The sequence below is a fragment of the Ambystoma mexicanum genome, chromosome 3q, assembly GCF_040938575.1.
Source record: "Ambystoma mexicanum isolate Mex_15411 chromosome 3q, UKY_AmexF1_1, whole genome shotgun sequence".
In the NCBI taxonomy this organism is placed as follows: domain Eukaryota; kingdom Metazoa; phylum Chordata; class Amphibia; order Caudata; family Ambystomatidae; genus Ambystoma; species Ambystoma mexicanum.
In genome coordinates, this window is record NC_090926.1 from 605,954,453 (window position 1) to 605,976,526 (window position 22,074).

Consider the following 22,074-nt stretch of genomic DNA (forward strand, 5'->3'; position numbering starts at 1 on the left):
TGAGATTTGAATTCGGTACAACTACAATCAAGTAACCTGATTATTCTATAAGGAATCTCGAGTACTTTTGCAGTGACGACACACAGAAATCCAAATAATCATGCAATTGAGAGTACAATAATCAAGAAGCAAGTATTGGAAAGGTGATGAACTTATCGTTTCTGATGAAGGAATCATAATCCCGAAACGTGTCAAGCTCAAATTCTTTTTTGATATTGAAATATTGTTTGTTGTATGAATTGATTACCTCATATGTCTACCTCAAAAATGTATTAATTTGTGTTCTTATTTACAACAGTGTTGTTCAATGTATATAAATTAATTTGTATTCATGCATAAACCAATCATAAGAATATTGCAGTGAATCAGTTAATCAGTGTATATACTTATGATATTTAATTGACATTTTGTTAGTACATACAGTGTGCAGGGGACACAAGTGTTCATTAGTCTAGGACACTCATCTTAATATCATAATGATGGTTATCAGATTTTCCAGGTCCCGGCAATGTAGGGGATGCTAGAAGACCCTTTGGTGGCCTTCTCACGGAAGTAAGAAATGCCATGGACGCCTCAATAAATGCCAATAAAGATAATATTTTAGCAGTTGAAATCCTTGTTAACAGTAAACAAAAGCTCCAGAGATTTTTACTGCTGAACGTACACGATCCTCTGGGTAGTGATCAAACGTAGAAACATTTTGAAGATATCGAAGATTTGCTAGTTGACTGGATTACTGGAAACAATGGTGACATAATACTACTTGTGGTGATTTAAATGCTCAGTGTGCAGACAAATCAGAATTTACAACAATGGATACTGTACATGGGAAGTGCACTATGCTCCAGAACATGTCAAATAAACAGGGAAGGCAGTGGTTAGACTATCTTGGGGAGTGTGAATTGATTATGCTAAATGGTTACACTTGTGGCGATTCCCCTGGTAAATATACATGAGCAAATGGTGAAAAAAGGCAACTCAAGGTTCTTTTATTGTAAGCTGTGAATTTATGCTTAATGTTAAAAAATTAGAAGTGGAAAGTATTTGCCATAGAGACCATGCAGGTTTAACTGATACCATTAGATAGTGGTAATTCGATTTAAATAAAAATGTAGGATATTGATGTTAATCATGGCGGAAACAGAATTAGCTGGTCTAGTATAAAGCCAGTTAAAGCCAGAGTGTCTACGAGAGGTTTTGATCTTAGTTGGTTACAACATTTAGAAAGATTATTTGCTGATGAAATTGAAAATTGGTTGAAAAGTGGACTGCAGGGATAGCAGTCTGTAAAGAAAATGATGTCATCCTGGACTAACGCAATACAGATAGAAAATGTGATAAAGAAATCAGAGATGACAAATGCATTATACACAAAGACAGAGACGTTAAAAACCTAATATGATTTTTCCAGGATGACTAAAATGATCAAAGTACCTAAAAAAAAAATACCGAAGTTGGGTTCAAAGGTGGAAAACAACATTTAGAAATGATGAATGGCAAAAGATGTTCTGGGATCTAAATAAAGATGTCACTAAAGGGATCTGGCAAATGCTAGGAATTGCAAAGGGCGCTAAGGATAAGATGGTCATAAATCCTGTTCGTGGGTACAAATGGTGTGAGCACATATGGGAAAGCTTCAATAATAAAGGCATTTCCCCAATGAAAAATGCATGTAGTAGAGTCTATAATTTGGTTCTACCGTTGGACAGAGAAGATATTGAAGAAATTGTAAAAAGGTTCCAGAGCTCTTGGTGCGAACAGCCTAGCCAATGTGGTTCTCAAGTAAACCTAGAATCTGGGCCCATGTTCTGGGCTTAAAATACAGTCCAGCAATCGTTGGTGAAACTCTGTTCCCTAGTTGGCACTTCTCTGGCTTCTTTTCTGTCTCTGGGTCCCTGACCCCGACAGGCAGCCCTGCTACCTTTTCGCTGTGCATAGTTGCAAAAAAAAGCAGCTTGAAAATATTTCTAAACTTGACTGGGTCCCTGACCCTGGTTGACGGACATGGTTGCCTCCTACCAGGCACTGTAAAGAAAATGAAAAATAATAGCCTGGGTGCACTCCCAAGCGTTGGTGGGTCCCTGGCCCTAGTTGGTAGACCTGGTTGCCTCCTTCCAGGTACTGTGTCGAATAAGAATAGCCTGGATGCACGCCCAAGCTGTGGTGGGTGCCTGACCCTGGTTGGCAGACATAGTTTCCTTCTACCAGGAATTGCGCCAAAGAAGAGCCTGGGTGCACACTCCCAAGCTGTGGCGGGTCCCTGACCCTGGTTGACGAGGCTGGTTTCCTCCTTCCAGGTACTGCGCCGAAGAAGAATAGCTTAGATGCACTCCCAAGCTGTGGCATCCCATACAGACTTGGTTTACTCACCTGCCAAGTACTGCATTTATTGTAGGTCCCTCTCACAGCTGTCATTATGGGTGTGGGATCCAGTCTTGCAATGCGAGTTTCCGCCAGTACCCTGCTAAACTTGCTTAACTGTTCTGCCAAGTATTATTCTACTGATTAAGCTTTCTGAATGTCTCTTGACTTTCAACACGGTGTCAGATCCAATCAATCATGTGGCTTTTTAGGCTCACCTGCCTCTTTGGATGGTCTCCCCCACTATAGGGCTCTTGGTGCCTCCCATTTATCAGTGTACCTTATTTTGTGGGCATGCTGTGCGCCCGTTCTCTGCGGTGGGACTTCCCCAGCTTCCATCTCATCTACGGGCGCTAGCTGTGCCCACTTCTTCCTTGTCGGTTCCTCCACAGTGTGGACCTTCAGGAATGCAAGGAGGGTCTTCCTTGCTGTGTACTGCGTTATCCCTGCACACCGGACAAGCTTGTCAGCGACCACCTTCTTGCGGTTTCATGTAATAAAGTTGCAGCAAAAAATTGCCATTTAAAAAAAAAAAAGGAAAAAAAAGGGGGCAACAAGGCAGTGGTGTGGCCCCCGCAGTCCATGTAATGGTGCGGGGGACGCAACCCTCGGACCAATTATAGAGCACAAGGGGAGCGGGGACACGCAACACAAGCTCCCCTTGTGTGGTATAAGGAAAACACTTTTACTGGGTCACACCAAAGCCTTTTTGCCACGTTTCTTGTAAAAAAAAGCCATCCATTTTTCGGCAACCATATTACTGGATACCCTTCTTGTTCTTTTCCCAGGTCTGCGGCTCTCCTTACCTGAGCATACTCATCCCACGGTTCCTCCAGGGAAGGCTTGACACTTTGTCAAGTACTTCTTTGCTTTTAATCTGCTTCTTCCAGTCCACTGTTGAGAACCACTATGGTTTTATTTATTAAGTACTCTGTACTTCTCCACACCTCCTTCTCATCCCAGTACTGAATGAGTAATGATGTTGTAACTCACTAGATATCTTCCTCATCTCAGTACTCTCTACTTTCGTTTTACTACAGAAATACATGGCGCAGGAGGGTAGGGGTGAGAGGGAGGAGGTGAAGCACAGGTGGATGTGTTGTAGGAATACTGCGTTCTCCGATATGATTGTCACTGGTCCCAATTGGGGTTTCACCTCCCATGAGATCCACCCCATCACCCCCAGGGGGGACTATTGGGTAGTGGCCACACCTCCCTTCGGAAGCAGTGACAACATCCTGACATCCTGGGATTCGTCAACGGACTAATCCATCCAGTCCGCAATGGTGTTGTATGGAATGTTGACAACAGAGAAAACAAAAGAAAACAAAAAGACAACACCCCTGCCCATCAATGGGCTGGGTAGGGAAGAATTCTAGCAAAAAACGGTTGGAGAAAAGTAAAAGACAGTTAAAGAGAGAGGAGGGAGAAGAAAGAAAATAAACGCACAAGAGAGAAGAGCACCCTGAAATGGTTCCAGACTTAAGCGACCCTCACAGGGCCCACAGACTTTTCATCCTGCAGTCTGCATGGGCTGTGCGACCTGGCTATCTTATCGTGGGATAGGGCTGTGTCTCCAGGGCAGTCCAGCACTCATGGGGATGCCCAGCAGATGGGAAAAGATAGGCAAACCCCTATTCAGCAGGAGTCAACCCAGAGACATTTAAAGGCGAGGGGCATTGAAGTCATGTGGTCCCACCCAGAAGAGACTACAGTGGGGCCAGGCCCCAACATCATTAAAGGGCAGGCCCTCACCCAGCCTCACAAGGACAGACCCATGAGGGTACTGTAAGTAGGTGTCTGACTGCAGCAGTCACCCCTATTATGACATAATGTGATGCATGTTTTTTTGTCTTTTGTATATTTATGTTTAATTAGAAATGTATTTTAATTGGTATAATGAGGTTTAGTGTCTAGTACTGTTAAGCAGGGGAGTGTATATTTATGACTAGTAGGAATGTTAGGTAGAGGGGCTAGCTCAGGAAATATTATGTAGGGTATGTTTACAGGATGTAGATTGATTGGAGGGTTTTGTACCCTAGCGTGACGTAAGTGATGGCAGTGGCAGGCTGCTTAAGGGCACCTAGGAGGTGGGACCACCCACAGTGGCCATCTTCCTGACCTCATACATCGTGCATGGTAGCAGGTATAAAGCAGGGGGGTCTGTTTCAGTCACATCATATGCGTCTCCCTGTGACCCTAAGGAATTGTGGGCTTACAGAGCAGATCCCTTTTTAGAATACTCATGCCAGGGGAACTTTAGAAGGGAACATTTCGTTAGGAGATAGGAAAGTTCATTTCATAAAGGTTGGGGTGATTTCATAACTAAAAATGGGTCCCTGTTGGGTGCCCTAAAAGAAATTGACATTGGTGTATGTGTACAACGGAAGGAAAGTAAGAACTCTGTTTAATTTGCAGGTTCAGCATTCCTAACCATACGGCTGGCTTTGGGGGAGTGGATCCTATGGGGACTGTCCCTGGACTGCGAAATGGATGTGGACCCCCTTGCCCGGGACAGTGCCGGAAAACAGGTGCTACATAAAACTTTCTGTAAGGGGCCAATATTAACTGATGTAAAAACTGTTGTATGTTGATTCCCCACAGGCCGAATTCCTTGAAACCTGGTTGCCCGGGTCTGATGTCGGCTCTGTGGGGAATAATGTTATCCTTTGCGGCACCCCCTTAGCTCTAGTTCTACAATGTGTGGAACACCCCTGCCACCTCTGTTCCCTCCCCAACCCCTCCTCCCCCATGCACAAACATGTATCAGGCAGGGGACAACAGCTCCACCCCTACCCCCCTCCCCCCATAGCCCTAGTCCCCTGACCCACCTACCATTCCTAACATACAGCCACTTCACCCATGCAACCCCCCCAAACCCTTTCCTTACCCCTCACTCTGCCGTCTCTTTCTGGATGCGCTGTGTGAAGTAAACACATGCACAGTTCCCAAACAGGCAGTTGTACAATGAAAGCGGCCTGTGAGGGAACTTTCTTCGATGCACTCGGCCAGTTCGGTAACAAGAGATGTCTTCTGATGTCAGCTGCCAGAGTGCCTTGCCTGGAAGAAGCTGAGAAGTGGCACATGAAGGAATGGGGCCTAAACACTTTCAGGAAGATGAGACCCTTCCTCTGGGGACAACTCCTCGTCCAAGCTGAACTATATTTTCCCCATGTCAGCCTGATCACATAGAGTACAGTCATGTCCCCCCTGTTCTCACTTTCCTATTGTGCAGGTGCAACTACCTTTGAAACACTGCCTTCCAACCTACCCCAGGGGCTATGTCCTGTCCTCAGGAAAGAGGTCAGGCCTTCCCAGTATAGAACACATGAGGCATCCAAGGCTGGGCAAAACCAATTGCTTGTAAGGCCCTCAAGACAGTACTACACAAAAGCTCTGACAACCGTAGGAGTCACAGGAAACGTCACCAACACAAGGACAACTATCCTGCGTTGCTTACAAGTATTGATTTGAGCAAATATGTTACTTATAAAAAAACAGACGAAGGTTAAGACACAGAAATACTTCTGGAAACAAAGACTAGAGGAAAATTAGCGTGAAGTTATCCGACAAGAATTAAAAACATTGTTTTCTATATGGGATAAAGTATACCACAAAAGAGATAAAGACACGTTGACTACTTTTGGGAAAGTTGTGCGTTTTATTTTTTTTAATTGTTTTAGACAAATATTTGTGTGATAAAATGAAACTGCTACATAGAATTGTACATTGCGCAATACATTTTAAAATTAAGATTGACTTTTTCAAAATGAATAAGAACAAAGAATAATAGTGCACATGTGTTTGTAGTGATGAGTAAGGCTGATAATAAGTTGACATGCGTTTCGGTCATGTGAACATGTATTTTCTTATAGGCCACAATATCAAACAGAGTATAGCTTGAGATGTAACCAAACTGACACCAGGCCTTCTGGATGCACATTTACATGTACATTTAAATCACAGGGGTCCACTGTTAATGGCAGTCTATGGCTGTTGAAACTAATTTGGATTCCAGCAGGCTTTTTTCAAGAATGCGCAGGTTAGTATGTGGCTTCAATATTACAAACAACTTTGCAGCTGCTGGTACTCCAGTTGGCAAGAACCAGGCAAGAAAACACTTGTGCTATATTTGTTCAGCCTGAGAATTGTGATACTAGTCTCATAAGTAGAGATCATTTATTAAGAGATAAAAACATCATTTTTGCATACAGGTAAAACAAAGTGCAGGCTTCTACACCTGTGCTGATGTCATTTCCACGCAACACCTCCAAGGCTGCAACTGCTCAAGTTGCATACCTGATGTAGCCCCCTATACACAGAGGCGCGGCTTTGCTTGTCTATGTGCCTACCTGACTGTTTCTTATAACTGTACACCTAATGTAGCCCTCCCCCACACCATGAGGCGTGTCTCACAAGACATGCTTCACACTAATCACCTTTGTGCTGTAACCCGAACACGTGGTCCTGCACTTTGAAGAATGTCACTGCGCACTTACAGTAACTAGTGCCCCAATGCCTGAGGGTTTGGTGCGCTGCTATGAATACTAAAATAAATATTGGAGAAGGACATCAAATGCTGCTTCGGCTTTAACGATAGTGGCTGTATGCAGCATATAATGGTCTCCTGTAGCTTACAGATGAAAGATGGGAAGTAGGCCTCAAGCCGAGGGTACACGCCGGTGGACAAAGTCGAGCCACTATTTTCAGAGGGTGCACTCCGTCCTCCCCCGGCTAAAATAAGAAACATTGAAAGTCTTATTTGAATTTATGAATTAAAGCCGACCACAGGGATCCAAACACAGTCGGCAGGTTTGCAGGCCGGGCACAACACCACTGCACTATACAACCTGATGAAAAAGAACAAACTAAAGGTGAAATGTCAGTGCCCAATTTCGGTACTGGATGTTCCAGGGAAAACATTTGAGTTGGTTCTTGGAGTTACACATACACACCTTTTAGCGTTTTCAAAAACACTATTAGAAGAAAATATCCTCTCTTGGCTTTGTATGTGTGTGTGCTGATTTTATGAAAGGCAAATGTGATTTGTCCTGTTAAAGTTGCGTGGTTATGCAAAGCCAATTTAAGGAAATGTGCATATTTCAACTCGATATGCTAATTTCTAGCGACGTGACATCCCATTGCGTTTGTTGAGGAGTCCCCCCACTTTTATTTTTAGGACTTGACCCCTGATGGGAAGTGGCTTGCAAGGTCGCATGCTCCACACTAGGCAAGGATGGTTCGTCACGTGATACACTGTAGTAGCCACCCCTGAGCGGCTCAGCGATAGACAGTGCATAGGCATGTCACTACCCCCGAGGATAAAGGTTACAACCACCACGTGCAAGAATATCCAATTCATAAATGAATCTATTTGTCACATTAGGGACATGGAATGTTCCCTCCACTCTGCATTCACTGCCTCTTAAGTCTGAGAGTGGCTACAGTGACAATGTTAAGATGCCCACACCTAACCAGTTCCTTTACCAGTGGGGGCACCAATTCCATGGCATGATATGGAATAGGCTAGTCCAAGGTTTTAGAACTTGTGGCTTTTACCGATTGGCTGCCATAACTATCGTCTGAAAACGTTTCTCATAGATCTACACACAAATCTTGCATAACTATGTCTGTATGACCCAATTTTTTTGTTCACTCTGAAGTGATGAGGGTCACATGTTCAGTACTATAAATAAAAATAAAGAAATAAATGATTGCAAAAGGTGCTGTTGTGCTCATCTTTATTTCTGATATGCACTTATCAGTTGGTCCCATTTGTGTTGCCACAGAAAAGGATTATTCTGCACACCCCTACACAATGTGCAAACGTAATCTCTTCACAAAAAGACAAACGAAGGCTTGAGAAACTTGGCCTTCCTATAGCCAAATTGGCCGACCATCAACAACGTTGGTTCTACAGAGTGGAAACTATCAAAGCACATTAAAAAATCTCATTACGCACAATGAGCAGAATTGACACAATGCAGCTGAAGGCAATCTTCAAAAGCATACCCAAATTCAATAACTATGCACCCTACAACACAGTACAAAAAACCTTCTAAAAAATCCTGTGACTGTCAACGCACACGTCAGTAAATAATTATTCTCATCGATGAACCTGTGGGCATGGAAGACCAACTTCATCGTGCCACACAGGGGAAGGGGCTCTGACAAAACCATCTGTCTCAACACTAATAGCTTTCATCTCTTCTCCACCTGCCACTTACTTTCAATACTCACTGCTTCAGCTTTCTAAGAAATCTCCTTCTACTCGAGTATCATGCCTTTCCTCAACTGTCCTCACAAGGTATAGGTTACCACTACCTTCATGACAAAAGTTTCAAATGCTCTCGCTTTATTTTTTGTTTTCCAAGCATGAAACTAATGAGCCTGAAACCCCTTAATTCTACAAGCATTCAGCCAGTTTATTAGTCACACATTGTAACTTTGGGACATGGTCTGTGTAAATAACATAGCAAGCCTGGTGGGCCTCGTTCACATTAAACAAGCACTAGGCCATTAGTTTGGACCAGCACTGAGCCAACACGTGTTTCGAGTAAACCTCTCTATTCGTCAGGGCCCTAAGTGTGCATCAATGTGCTATTGCTAATCAGACAGGAATGTTTGAACTGAGCGATGTTAGTATTTGGTGCACTCTGTACACAATTATAATGCATGTATCAACAGACAGAGCATTATCTGTCACGTGTTCTCACAGCATATGATAGTATTGGAACCAAACCCAAACATTCCTTTATGCAAAATTGCAGATTAAAGTCTTCCAAATCAAAATGTTCAATAATTAATAATTCCTGAGCCCGATTTAAGATCCAAATTTCTTATAGCGATGTGAATGTATTTTCATAGCAGATGGTTGCCTTGATTCTCAATTGGCGTGTTGGAGAATAATAAAAAGTGTGACCCGAGGTGACAGGATGCTACTTTCCAGCTGCTTCAGATCATCCAACATGAGATGTTCATCGTGGATCTCAGACCCCGCTACCAAATCACTCCAGCTCTAAATCTCTATACTGATTCCCAGTTGAGGCCTCAATTTCCTTCAACTCTCTTGGCATCTTCTACTGGACCTAATAGGGGGCAAGGTCCCAAGTGCCTTCAGACACTGGTGTCCACACACTACCCAACAGGTCTCGAAGATCACCCTCTTCCAAGTCTCTCATGGTTATGTGTTCCAGGAAAAGAATGCATGGTGGTAGGACCAAGTTCTGCTTTGGTCCACCACTGAAACTTGCTCCCAGCCCCTCCTAGGAGAAGTAAAAAGAAAGCATTGCTTCATGAAGGGTCTTCAAAATCTCCTTTTCAGTGAATTATTTGATCTATAGACCGGACCCACTTCTCCCTCATCCCTTCTGGGTTGCTAGCAACCTCCTCCTTGAAATCCCCCTGAACTATAAACTCATTGTGTTTCCCACTGTGAGCTCTCCATCGATGCCACTTGTTTGACTGCTGCTGTGGTCTGTACTTGCCTTGAACAATAACAAGCTTCAACTGGAAATAGAGTGGAGGATCTTATCTTTCTTCTCCTTCCTCTCAATCAAGCTCTTCAATGTGCTGACCAAATACCTTTACACAAAAGACTACCACCTGAAGAAAACTGCTAAAAATGTAGCTATTTAGCTAACAGTAGCATGGGATGAGCACTAAAACCTCAAAACACACACCAACTACGATCCGAGGTCTGCCATCACCTAAACTGTATGAATATAAGGCAATCCCACATATTTTCCAATACAGCTCTATTAGAAAATGGACTCCTTCGGGTAAAGCTATGAGTGACCTCAGTGGAATCTACCCAAAATATTATAAGAACATACCACAAACTCATGCACACTTTATCTGCAATGAGTTATGGAACAACTTGCTCATTCCGATTTGCCACCACGTAACCCCAATGAAATACCATCAGCACTACAACAACCGATCTTACAGACCTTTCTAAGCAGGTCTCTGGACGATACAAAATTATTCTCGCTCTTGGATTACCCCAAACTCATTCATGCTCCAATCTCCATGTACCCCTTCTTTGTCTGCTCTCATGTTGTCCCCAGCTAACCTGCAATCTCTCAAGCCTTTTTATTCTACACACACAAACCTCCTCTGCCCCTCTGACATGAAGACCTCATGCCCACTAGTTATTGCATCATCATTAATGGCACGACAACTAAGTTCACCTCTTTAGTCCTGCCATCCCACCCACTTCAGTGTTACAGAGGAGGAGATGGTCAGACCCCATTAAGGAGAGGACATGTGATGAAGGGTGGGAGCAGGGAGGAAAAGGAGGATAAAGAAAAAGGAAGTTGGTAGTTGTACTCCTTCCCTCCGCCATTCCAGCCTCATAAAAAGGCTCCATGATACCTTAGGTATCTCAGCGCAGACACTGGACTGCCTGACCTCTTTTCTCAGGAACCGTCTGTCCCAGTTTTTCTGGGCTCTTTCTCCAACCCGACCTCCATCTCCCACTATGGTGTCCCCCAGGGCACCAACTTTTCCTCCTGGCTCTTTAACACCTATCTTGCTCTGCTTGCACACCTCATTTCCACCATCTCCCCAAATTTACTGTGTTATTCAAGATTACACACAACTATTCTTCAAACTTTCCTATGATCCTATCCTTACTTCCTCCATCTTTACTGACTGTCTATCTGCCATCCACTCCTGATGTACTTCCAATGATCTCTGCCTCGATGCCAGAAAGACAGAGATACTTCCTATTGAGACTCCCACTCCCTCCTTCTGCTTCTGCCGTCTTCTATGAGCTCTCCCCCTACTTCCCAGAAACCTTTGAGTCATCTTCGACTCGTCGCTTTCCTTGCTTCCTCACATTCAAGATCTTGCCAAGAAGAGCACCTTTCAACTCTACCTCCTCAAAGGAATTCTTACTTTCCTCACATTCCCCCTGAAGCAGAATGTCTCTAGAGCTCTGGTTCTCTCTAGGCTAGACTACGGCAATAGCCTTTTCCTGAATCAACCCTCTTCTTCTCTACGACCCCTCCAGCTAATCCCGAATAGGGCTGTGAGATTTATTCTTGGCCTCAAGCCCAGGGACTACATCTCTCCATCTCTCAAAACTCTACGCTGGCTCCCGGTTTCTGCATCATCAACAAGGCTGTCTGGGGTCAGGGACTGCGCTATCTATAACTTGTTGTCACTAAGTACTCTCCTTCCAGATCACTATATTCCTCCGGCACCAACTCTCTGTTTGTCAAGCGCTTCGCTAATCAGCGAGCTGGTGGCTGATCTCTTTCCTCAGCAGACTCCGTCCTATGGAACAGCCTCTCCCTTCCTCTTGAGTCGGATCTCCTCATATTCCAGAAGCTCCTCCAGACTTTCCGCTTCGCCTCGTCCTTCCCCTCCCCCGTCCGCTCCTAATCCCCACTGTTGCTGAGATTGGTGACCAGGGCCCTTAAGTGTCCTCCTGGGTCCTGGCCTCTCACACCCAATCGCCTTCAGCCTCCACCCGCTCCCAGCGCCTGCCCTGGCACACACTGGCCAATGCCACCACAGCCTGCACTTACATATTTATTGGCAGCTGACCACTCTCACCTATGCACCTACAGCTGCTGACTCCCCTTGAAGTAAACACATATGCAAGTGTTATAACTAAACTTATAGACACACAGCGGCGCTCAGGTTTCGGGTACTTCCCAGGCTCGCAACCATCAAAGCCACAGGCTCTTTTTCTCCCGACTCTTTCGCCACCCAACGCTCACATCCCCCCTTCCTCCTCCCTCTTCCCCCCCCCCCCTCTTCGCTCCCTCCTCTTGTCCTCCACTCCCCTCTTGTTCCCCTCACCCCCTCTTTTCTCATATGGCCACACATAGCAAGGCCACCAAAAAAGGCAGAGGGTTGCTATAAAAAGCCACATCACACCACAGCACAAATATTCGGCAATGAAAGATATCGGTGTGTGATCCACCCTCTTTCTAATATCTTCAATGCACTCCTTTGGAAATGGTGAAAACTTGATGTATTACAATGAAGAAAAAGTTGTGATCCAGCATACGTGAAAACACAGCCATTGCAATAAACTCTCTGGACCGCAGGGGAGGCTCCAATTACTACCTGGACCGTCTTTCTGTTGTCACATTCTTGGGAACTTTTTTGCTAGTCTACATGTTTGGTATGGCAGTGTTTTAAGACCCTTGTAGACTCAACAACATGCGTCTCTCGACTCGGTGATGGTGACGTTTCAAAACAGGTTTGTTTTATGTTCTGCTATAGGTCAGTGTCTGTTTTTGACAGTGAAATGTGCGGACTCCCCATATCTTGCCCTGAAGAAATGGACCCTCCCCTTGTGAATATACAATAGCTTCCCCCTCTCCCACTTTTACAGAGCTGGGATGCTTCGCAAAGCTTGGGTCCCGCGCAAAAAATAGTCCGAAAAAACGCTAATACTAAATAGTGCCAATCCATGAATAGCGAGCACTGTTTACACCAGTGCACAGGGATTAACATTCTAAACATCCAGGGTTCAATGATGAACATGGGAATAATCTGGGCAGGTGCGGCGCATTGCAGGTTCATCTCGAAAGAATGTCGATGTGGGCCGCGGGGCAGAGACTTCTGCAGGTTCAGTGTGTGAGCAGCAGCACACATCTTCTCAAATGTCACGTCATCAGATGGATTCAGGCCTCGCTGCGTTGCCAGAACGACGCCCGAGCCAGACGACAGCGGGGAAATACCCTTTCTGACTCCATCATACATGCGTGCACATCCAAGCAAGCGCATACACACACTTCATGTTCTGCTGTTTGCATTTTCCACACACGCGAGCTTTCTCTACTCCATTTTGAACCCCCAATACAAAGTGATTTCCACAGAGATCACTGTGTTTTCATGACAGGTTGAGGCAGCATGGGGGAAACAAGGCTAAGGATGGGGGATCGCCCCAGATGAGCGTCCGCAGCGGATGCTGTGCGATGCCGACTGTTCCCCAGAACATCCACATAGAGGTGCGGGAAACAGATCAGAGGGGATGTGATCGGGCACAGACATCCTAGTCCACGCACGCGCCATGTTTTCTGGAACCCCCACCAAGCGCATTTAATACGGTGAACTTAAATTGGGGATGTGTGCACGTGAGCAGTGAGCCTGAAAGCCGGATATGCACTGGACTTGGATACCTCTAGTAAAAAAAAAAATTAAAACATGCATTCTTCCCACCTAGGAGCCAATCCGAGGCCGCCTGCTTTAAGGGTCATTAAGCCCTGATCAGATACACATGTATCATTGCCTCACATTTCACCGCGTTTGCACATTCAAACGATTGCATCGCAGTGTTCAGTGGTGGGGAGCAGTTTATAGAAATTATTTTTTGTACCCTTTTTTTTTTAAATTTGATCACAAACGCATCAATCAATATGAAATTATCATTTTTAATAGAAGACGAACATAGTATGTTAAAGAATGTGCATCGAAGCACATACAGACACATATGTGCATACTTAGTGGTGGAAATGGAAAAAATGTGGTGGGGGATCCCACAACACAAGGTCCGGGGTGGAGGAGGAGTTTGGGGTGGCCGGTGCCCGAGGGCGCGTGGTCTGAGGGGGCGGGGCTCGTAGTGGACATCCAGCAATGCTGGAATAAATAAATGGGCCTGCGACGGCAGCATTGCCTTTTACCGCCGGCGTTGCCACTGGTGTGTAATGCACAATGCTCCATACATGTACAACTGAAAGGAATCAGTTGTACATGTGTCGAGCATTGTGCATTACACAACAGCGCCAAAGCCGCGGCAAAAGGCAATGCTGCCGTTCCGGGCGCTTTCTTTTTGTTTTTTTGTTTTCCAGCGCAGTTCATGGGCTTGGGCGTCTGACTCTGGGATCAGATCCATATCTGGTGCCGGATCTCAGATCCGCCGAGAGCCGGCCCAATGACCAGCACTGTGCATACTGTATACACACACGATGCATGGGTGTATGTGAATAGATATGCGTGTGTGCATGTACATAGATATATGCAGGTGTTCACTTGTACGAATAAGTGCGTGTGTGTCGATGATATGCGGTCTATAATTTTGCACTAATTTTAGGTAAACATTAAAATAAAAAAAACAGCATTGAAAAATACAAATGTTACATACACATAATCGTGCGAGCCTGTGGAAAGTCCGAGGAGACAGCATGCAAGCATTTCAGTGAACATAGCATGTTCAGACGTGTCAGCAAACCGCCGTATTTATGTGCACGCGACATAACGCGCGTGGTGCTGTTACGGACCGCGCACTTTTGACTTTCCTAGAGTCAGGCACGCTTTCCTACCTGTTATGGCTGCGAACAATTCGCACCTTCCTCCAAATTGTGGACGCCCCTTAATGGTGAATAACAATTATTTTCACAGACCCTCTTTTCTACCCTAGGGTAACTACAGCATTAATATGGACAATGTGCAGCGCGCGCAATGCATGAATGTTGCGTCTGTAACTGTGACACTTCATTTTCTTGGAAAGCTCGGTGTAGTGTGCGCTGTGCACAGTATCTACTATTACGTGTGCATTCACAAGCAACGTGTTCAAATGAAAATAGCGGTGTTTGGATAAAGTAGCGGTGCCTATGTATGTTTGCAAAGTTCACTATGGCTGGCCTGGCACACGGCAAGGTTTTGATCTAATGGCGGCATTGCCATGGCAACAGTCCCCAGTGATTAGCGCTTAGCATGCACCAGTGTTTGTGTACTCACTGTGATCGTCGTCTCCTTGTTCTGCCTTTTCGCCGATGACGGGGAGCCGGGACTCTGTGGAGAAAGGCAAGAGGCATCGTCAAAGCTGGACTCCAGATCGGACATCGCGGAGAGAGCTGTTCTTCCTCCGCCGAGGGCAGGTCGCTGCGTAGAACCCGCGCTCGCGGACGGGGATGGCAAGCAGGCGAGGCGGTAACTACGCGGTCACCATGCCCCGAGGTGGCGGACGCAGCGGAAACCTGGCCGCTCGCAGGCTGGGGCCAATGAAGCAACACACACGCGCGCCCGCTCGCTCGGCCAGGCAGCATAATTCATACAAAACACATCCACACCTCCCGTTCCAATCAGACACTCGTGGAAAATGTTAACCCTGCCCCTGCCGGTGCGCTCGGAGGCGCGCATCATAAGCGCCGGCTCTCCGCGGGCTGGGTGCGTGCATCCGCACACATCAGCCCAAACGGCGACTGCAGTGGGTCATCGCTGAACCACTGATCACGTGCAGTGCCACCCATATCATCGCCGTGGTGCTCATGTTTGTCAAGAACAACATTCAAAAGTAACTTTACGTACAGCGTGCTGCTGTCAATCATATCGTATTACCACAGGTGCGCAGACAATCTCCCGCTGCCGTTTACTTCTTTCCCTTTATATCAATGTGCAATTGTGCCTGTATATGAAATGGTACATAATGATATAACGACCAGGTCATGAAAATGCCCTCCATTTGATAATTTACTCCACGTCATTAAGTCACAGTTTCAGACCCTGTGCCGTCTGCTTCCATTAACTGACCACGCTTCAATCACTCACCGCCTCCAAGGGCTCCACACACCTGAGAGTTAATCACCGCTGCCCTTCCCCCACCCGAAGCGGACATAAGACTAATCACGCACGGATACACGCCTTCGCCGTTTTCCTCGTGCACGTAATAAGGGCTTTACGAACTCAAAAAGCCCCGCTGCTAGGTCATGATTAAGGTAACGGCAAACGACGTTTTGGTGAAAAACCCATTAGGATCCAGGCCCTAAAATTAGCACTCGCTTGTTATTGGGCCAATGTGCTGCAAAGGCGGTGCCCCGATTCATCACATAAAAGTGATGCACTAAAATGTTTGCACCACTTTCGATGTGCGCACAAATACACCACAACCCGTCCTAGTACTCGGGGGTCCAAGTTTAAACGAAATAATTAGTGGAATTATGTTCCTTCCTGGCTCATGACCCCCTTTGTCTGCCCCCCACCTACGCACCAACTCCACAATAGAACCCTCTACCAGGGTCCCGAGGCCATGCATGAGAATGCCTTTTAGTCAATTATCCCACTTTGGGTTCTGGGGCTTGTAGTGTTTTCTTTCCCATTTGAAATTCCGGAAAACTACTAAGTTCCAATATCCCAAGCAAAAACAGAATAGATAGCCCTTTTCCAGCATGGTCACAGGAAACTTGAGTCCAAAACACATGGAGTCTCAGCGCCCTGATGCAGCATCACAACAGTTCCGCCCCAAAGATACACAGGCCACTAGATTTAGGCTCTCACTCAGCCAGCCTCTCCCCACATGCCAAACATAAAACACTCTGCAGACAGCACCTGCACCACATTCCACAGTGAGAATTCTTATCATGAACTCATCCTGCATACAGAGAAGAGCAGGTAAGGAGAAAGCACAACGCCACACAGCTGTGCAGCAATGTCAAGTTAATCGGCTGCTTTCAGTGTCAGGCTTTAGGTCCCACGCAGGCTGCTGAAAAAAACAACAGCTGACTAGTGACTGCACGAAGGCTCAATGGGAGGGAACATTAGTGTTCTAATCCACAATAAGGTGACATCCATAACCAAAAAAGTGCCATTCACCTACCTTCCAAGAAGGGGTCTCAACCAACAAAAAGTAAGGGGACGATGACTGAGTTGTGCACAAAGTGGAAGGGTGTCATACCCGTTAGTTCCTACCCACTTCGAGCTCTGGCTGTTGTGCCTCTAGATAACACCTGTCACCATATTTTCAGACTGCCCTTTGTTTTTAAAAGTGTTGCAATACTTAACAAGTGTGGGAGCCGCGTCTGCCTGTTCTTACACTTGAGTCACCCTTGGTCATATATGGGATATCCATGATGGACCCAAAGATGTCCATTACATATCGGTTACATATTAGCGATCTGTAAGTAAGACGTCCTAAGTCATATCTATTGTGCACACCCATGGCATTTCCAACAGTAGCCCATGTCAGCATGTAAAGCTGATGTGCCTGTAAACTGCTGCATCACACCATTATATCCCACTTTACCCTGAGACCCGATGGTCCCTGATCCATGGCAGGCAGCATTCGGGGACACTCAAGACCGGGCCTTACCAGTGCAAAAGCAGCCCGACCCATTCAGTGCATCACTTTTACACTTTGCATCTATCTGGATGAAGCAGACATGTGACCCATTGAAGGCTGAGCATCACTTTGCTGATGCAAGGTTTCCTCACAACCAGTCATAGCAACGTCGTGCCTGCAGTGAATGCAACAGGCGGAGGCTGACGGTTCAAATGAAGATGTGGCATACACACCTTCTGGCCTGCATGAGAAACTGCATTGAATCTGTTACGCAAGAGTAGGGACCAACCATAGATAGCGAATTTGCTGTTGGAAGACAGATGCAAGACTTTAGGTTGATATATCTGTGTTGGTAGCAATCAATCTAAACAGGTGTACGTGTAAATGATATGTGATGTAATAGTCTCGCATTGTGCAACTTCTGCCATTTAGGCGGCCTCGTTGCGTTATGTCCCATAAGAGAGTGGGGAGGGGAGGAGGGGGGGAGGGGGCCGAGTTATTTGGAAGGAGATGGGTGCGGCAAGATTCGGAACCTGAATTGCAATGAGTGAAGACCGGAAAAGGCCTCTGCTTGGTGCACTGGTATGTTTCTAGAAGACTGCAGTTGAGGGCTCATTGAGTATGAATATCCAGAAGGGAGCCCCAGGTGAGGGTACCCTCTCCTGGTGTTGCTACCAAGTCTGCACTGAGAGTGATGATAGGAGAAGGGTCAATGGATGGCTTTACGAGACCAGCTGGTGGGAGCGGTGTACAGTTCAGATGGCATCAGCGTGGCTGGGATAATAACTGGTGCTCACCTACAGTGTGGGAGGGTACCTGATATGTGTAGTACGGGGTGAACAGCAGCATGGCATGCAGGTTAGTGAGGTGCTACAAGCAATCAATAAGCCATACACAAAAAGGCATACAAGGCATAATACACCTTTCCAAAAGTCGCTGCAAGACACAAAAAGGACTAACAAGGTACAACAAGGCCTCACACCCGCCATTGGCCTTTGCAGGCAACTCGGAATCCCACACTATCTCTTTGCATCTGTCAATCTCATCCTCAATCTTAATTTGATGAATTCATAATGAGAATAATTAAATAATGCAACTCTGATTTTTACCGTGTGCGACACACCCACCCTTTTCCTTTAACTGGTGGATGGCACACGAATTTCGAAAATTGGATCAGCCAAAACGGAGATAGTCACTTAAGAATTTAATACCAATACCAATATTCACTAATGGACAGACACAAAGACATTCAGTGGATGAAATGGAGAAAAAAAAACACAACTTCGGATTGAATGGATGAAAAGACCACCCCCACACGTGCAATGAATCCACGACTAATGGCAAACTATAAAACACATGACTTCACATATGTTGCATGTACCTGGATGGTTCATGACCAACATCCAGTGGCCACAAGGAATGAAGAGACTGACCAAGTGGTGCCATAGCGGTTGCTATAGACTTTTATTAAATAATAAACCAAACCAATCTATCCCTAACTTTAAGGGGATTTCCCTACCTAAACTAAAGAAACTCAGGTGCTCGTCAGAAAGTCTCTGCGAGGTAAACTAAAAAGGCACCGTCCCAGTCACAACAGCTCCTACTCTATCCCTGTCACTACAACAAAACACCATAAAGTTCAGCCACTGTTTGTAATCCAGGAGAATGACCCCCTTCTTCTGGATGTAAAGTGTCCAGACGCCTCTCAGGTTGTTCAAATCAAAAGTTACACAAAAATTCCCGGTTCTCCATGATCCAACAGAAAAAAAAAAATAGTCCTGTAAAGTTCTTGTGGGGCTAGGAGAATAAGTCCCTTCTCCTAGCTGCTTGCCAAATGTCTTTCACAGTTTTTAATAAGGTTCGTAGCTCCCTTAGGGGAGGTTTTCACAATCTATATGTTTTGAACAATTCATGATCCACCCCCACTGGGACGATGAAGCTGTTCCTGGAGTCCTTCCCGACTCTCCAGCACCACACTTTTATGGAACTGGCCTGGGAACTGTATCACAAAACGGTTCATGGTATTTGCTATTTCTTAATGGCTTACATTTGTTTTTTTTTTTTAATGGCTTACATTCTGGTAACTTCCCGGCCCCCCTCCTACATTGTACGTGTTCCTGTTACCTTCTCCCAGGGAACTCTTCACCGATTTAGCAAGGGGTGGCGGGTCCACACTTCTTAGTTCAACTTCTTGCCTAAGTAGTCTTCTGCGTCTCACCTGTCTCCACCATGAGTTATTGTAGACTGCCTCAGCGTTAATGTCGGACCGCTCGGTCCCACCATGACAGGTTCTGCCTCCTCCATGGTCTCTCGGTCTCTCCCGATACTCACCTATTCTGCTCTGCTGTAGGCTATGATAGGTGGTCTTGGCACATTTATTGGACTGCACAGTCCACCCACGACAGATCGTGCAACCACCTCTCAGTCTCTGCAAGTTTATCACACTGGTTCCCCATCGACTCGCAAGACACTTCTCGGGCATCCCTCTATTCCTCTTCTCAGCCTTGGAGAGAAGCCTTGCTGCAGTCTCCCGAAGCCCTGCACCAGCTTTCCAGCCTTCGATGCAGCCTCCTTGGTCACCTGGTTCTCCCTCTGGTTGTATCAGAGCTTCCAGATTACCAGAACTGCATGGGCCATTTCTGGATGGGTCAGCGGATGATGAAGAACACAGGCTACCTTTGAGGTTCAATTTAAATAGCAAGGACAGCCCCAGCATAACCTCCTGCCATTTGACAGCAGCTGTGCTAGCTTTTGTCCAGCTCAAATGTAGCATTTTTGAGTGCTTCTTTGCCTCAGTACTTTTGTCATCAGATGGGTTTGATTTTTCATATTAACACTCCATCAGGGTCTCGGGTAAACTGTGCATCTTATTACTTCTAGACCTCTCTGAGGCCTTCAATTTAGTCGACCATGACAAACTATGCCAAATCCTAACCACTAATTTTCACTTCTCCAAGAAAGTCACTATGTGGATAAAATCCTTCCTCTCCTACCGTACCTCAAGAGTCACCCTAGGTGATGATGCAGCTGATCCCACCCTGATACCATTAGGAGTATCGCAAGGATCCTGTCTCTCCCCTACACTAAAGAACGCCTATACAAACCGACTCTTTATAGCACTAGATGCCATGGGAGTTATTTATACAAACTTTGCAGATGACACACAAATACCTATACCTATTACAGGCAACATCGAACAGGACACGGCATCCATTAACAAAATGTACTCCCTTATCCAAAATTGAATGGCTAACAATAGTCTCTGTCTCAATGGAGAAAAAACGGAGATCCTCATAGTCGGCTCCCCAGCCAGATTCAGCAAACTCCACCCTGACTACACATCCATAGTGATAGATGGCACCCCTATCCCTATATCCTGCAAAGTAAAAACTCTAGGAGTTTACCTTGTCTCTTGTCTCACTATGAATAATCACATTAGCACACTTGCCTCCTCCACGGCATATACAGTTAAACTCATCACACTAAGCAGGCCTTTCCTCTCCAACCGAAAACTGCCTCACACTTGCCAGAGTCCTTATCCAAATGAAGATGGACTACTGCAACGTCCTACTGTTAGGCACCTCTAAAAAGAACTTAAACAAACTGCAACTCCTTCAAAACAAAGCCCTTAGAGCAGCTCAGGGCATTAACAGAAGAGAACATGTATCTCTACACAGAAGAGATGCCCACTGGCTTCCAGTACAAGCTAGAATTCTCCACAAAACTCTTACCATTACCTATAAATGCATCTCAGACAATGCCCCCATCTATCTCAGCCAAAGTATTTCTTGCAAAACCACGGCCATAACACTCAGATCCAGTGAAAGGGACAGTGAGCTAAAGACTTGGTTGAGACTCTCCCAGGGGCCATCCACCCAAGAACAGGTCAATGGGTTGTGTTCATGCTGGTAGAGTGACTCCAAGAACCCCCTTTGTTTTGCATATTTAGTAACTTTGGGTCTCACCCTAAGTTACCAGGGGAATCCAGATGTGGTCCCCTTGCTCACTGTTCTCAGAGAGGCACAGCTCCACCTCACTGATGAGGCCCAACAAGGCTGAAACACGTCTATGAAGTTGCTGTTGTTACTCTTATTCAGAGGAGAATTGCCTAGCATTTCGGTGCTGGACTGCCCCTGGGCAAGACAAAGTCTGATATGCAGGGATATTTCTTCTCTGTGAAAGGGACAGTGAGCTAAATAATTGGTTGAGACTCTCCCACGGCCCATCCACCCAAGAACAGGTCAATGGGCTGTGTTCGTGCTGGGAGAGACTCCCAGACCCCCCTTTATTTTACATATTAAGTAACTTTGAGTCTCACCCTAAGTTACCAGGGGAATCCAGACTTGGACCCCTTGCTCACTGTTCTCAGAGAGGCACAGCTCCACCTCACTGATGATGCCCAACAAGGCTGAAACACCTGTATGGGGTTGCTGTTGGTACTCTTGTTCAGAGGAGAATTTCCTAGCATTTTGGTGCTGGACTGCCCCTGGGCAGGACAAAGACTGCAGGAATAATTCTTCTCTGTGAAAGGGATAGTGTAATAAAGACTTGGTTGAGACTCTCCCAGGGGCCATCCACCCAAGAACAGGTCAACGGGCTGTGTTCGTGCTGGTAGAGAGACTCCCAGAACCCCCTATGTTTTCCAATACACACCTCCACATCCCACGTTTGACAACCTCCAGAGCAGGTAATGC

At 45.8% G+C, this 22,074-nt stretch overlaps 1 protein-coding gene across 3 annotated transcripts in view; it reads right to left on the reverse strand.

Annotated features, from left to right (window-relative positions):
* The window catches only part of GAS7 (growth arrest specific 7), a 1,527,668-nt gene that overhangs the window by 450,209 nt on the left and 1,055,385 nt on the right, over window positions 1-22,074 (reverse strand). For 2 of the 3 annotated variants that reach the window (XM_069654478.1, XM_069654479.1), the window contains exon 5: window positions 15,064-15,117. In XM_069654478.1, the coding sequence (XP_069510579.1) occupies window positions 15,064-15,117 (54 nt within the window). Of the gene's footprint in view, window positions 1-15,063; window positions 15,390-22,074 lie in introns of those variants that run through there. The other variant, XM_069654480.1, reaches the window with a different exon arrangement.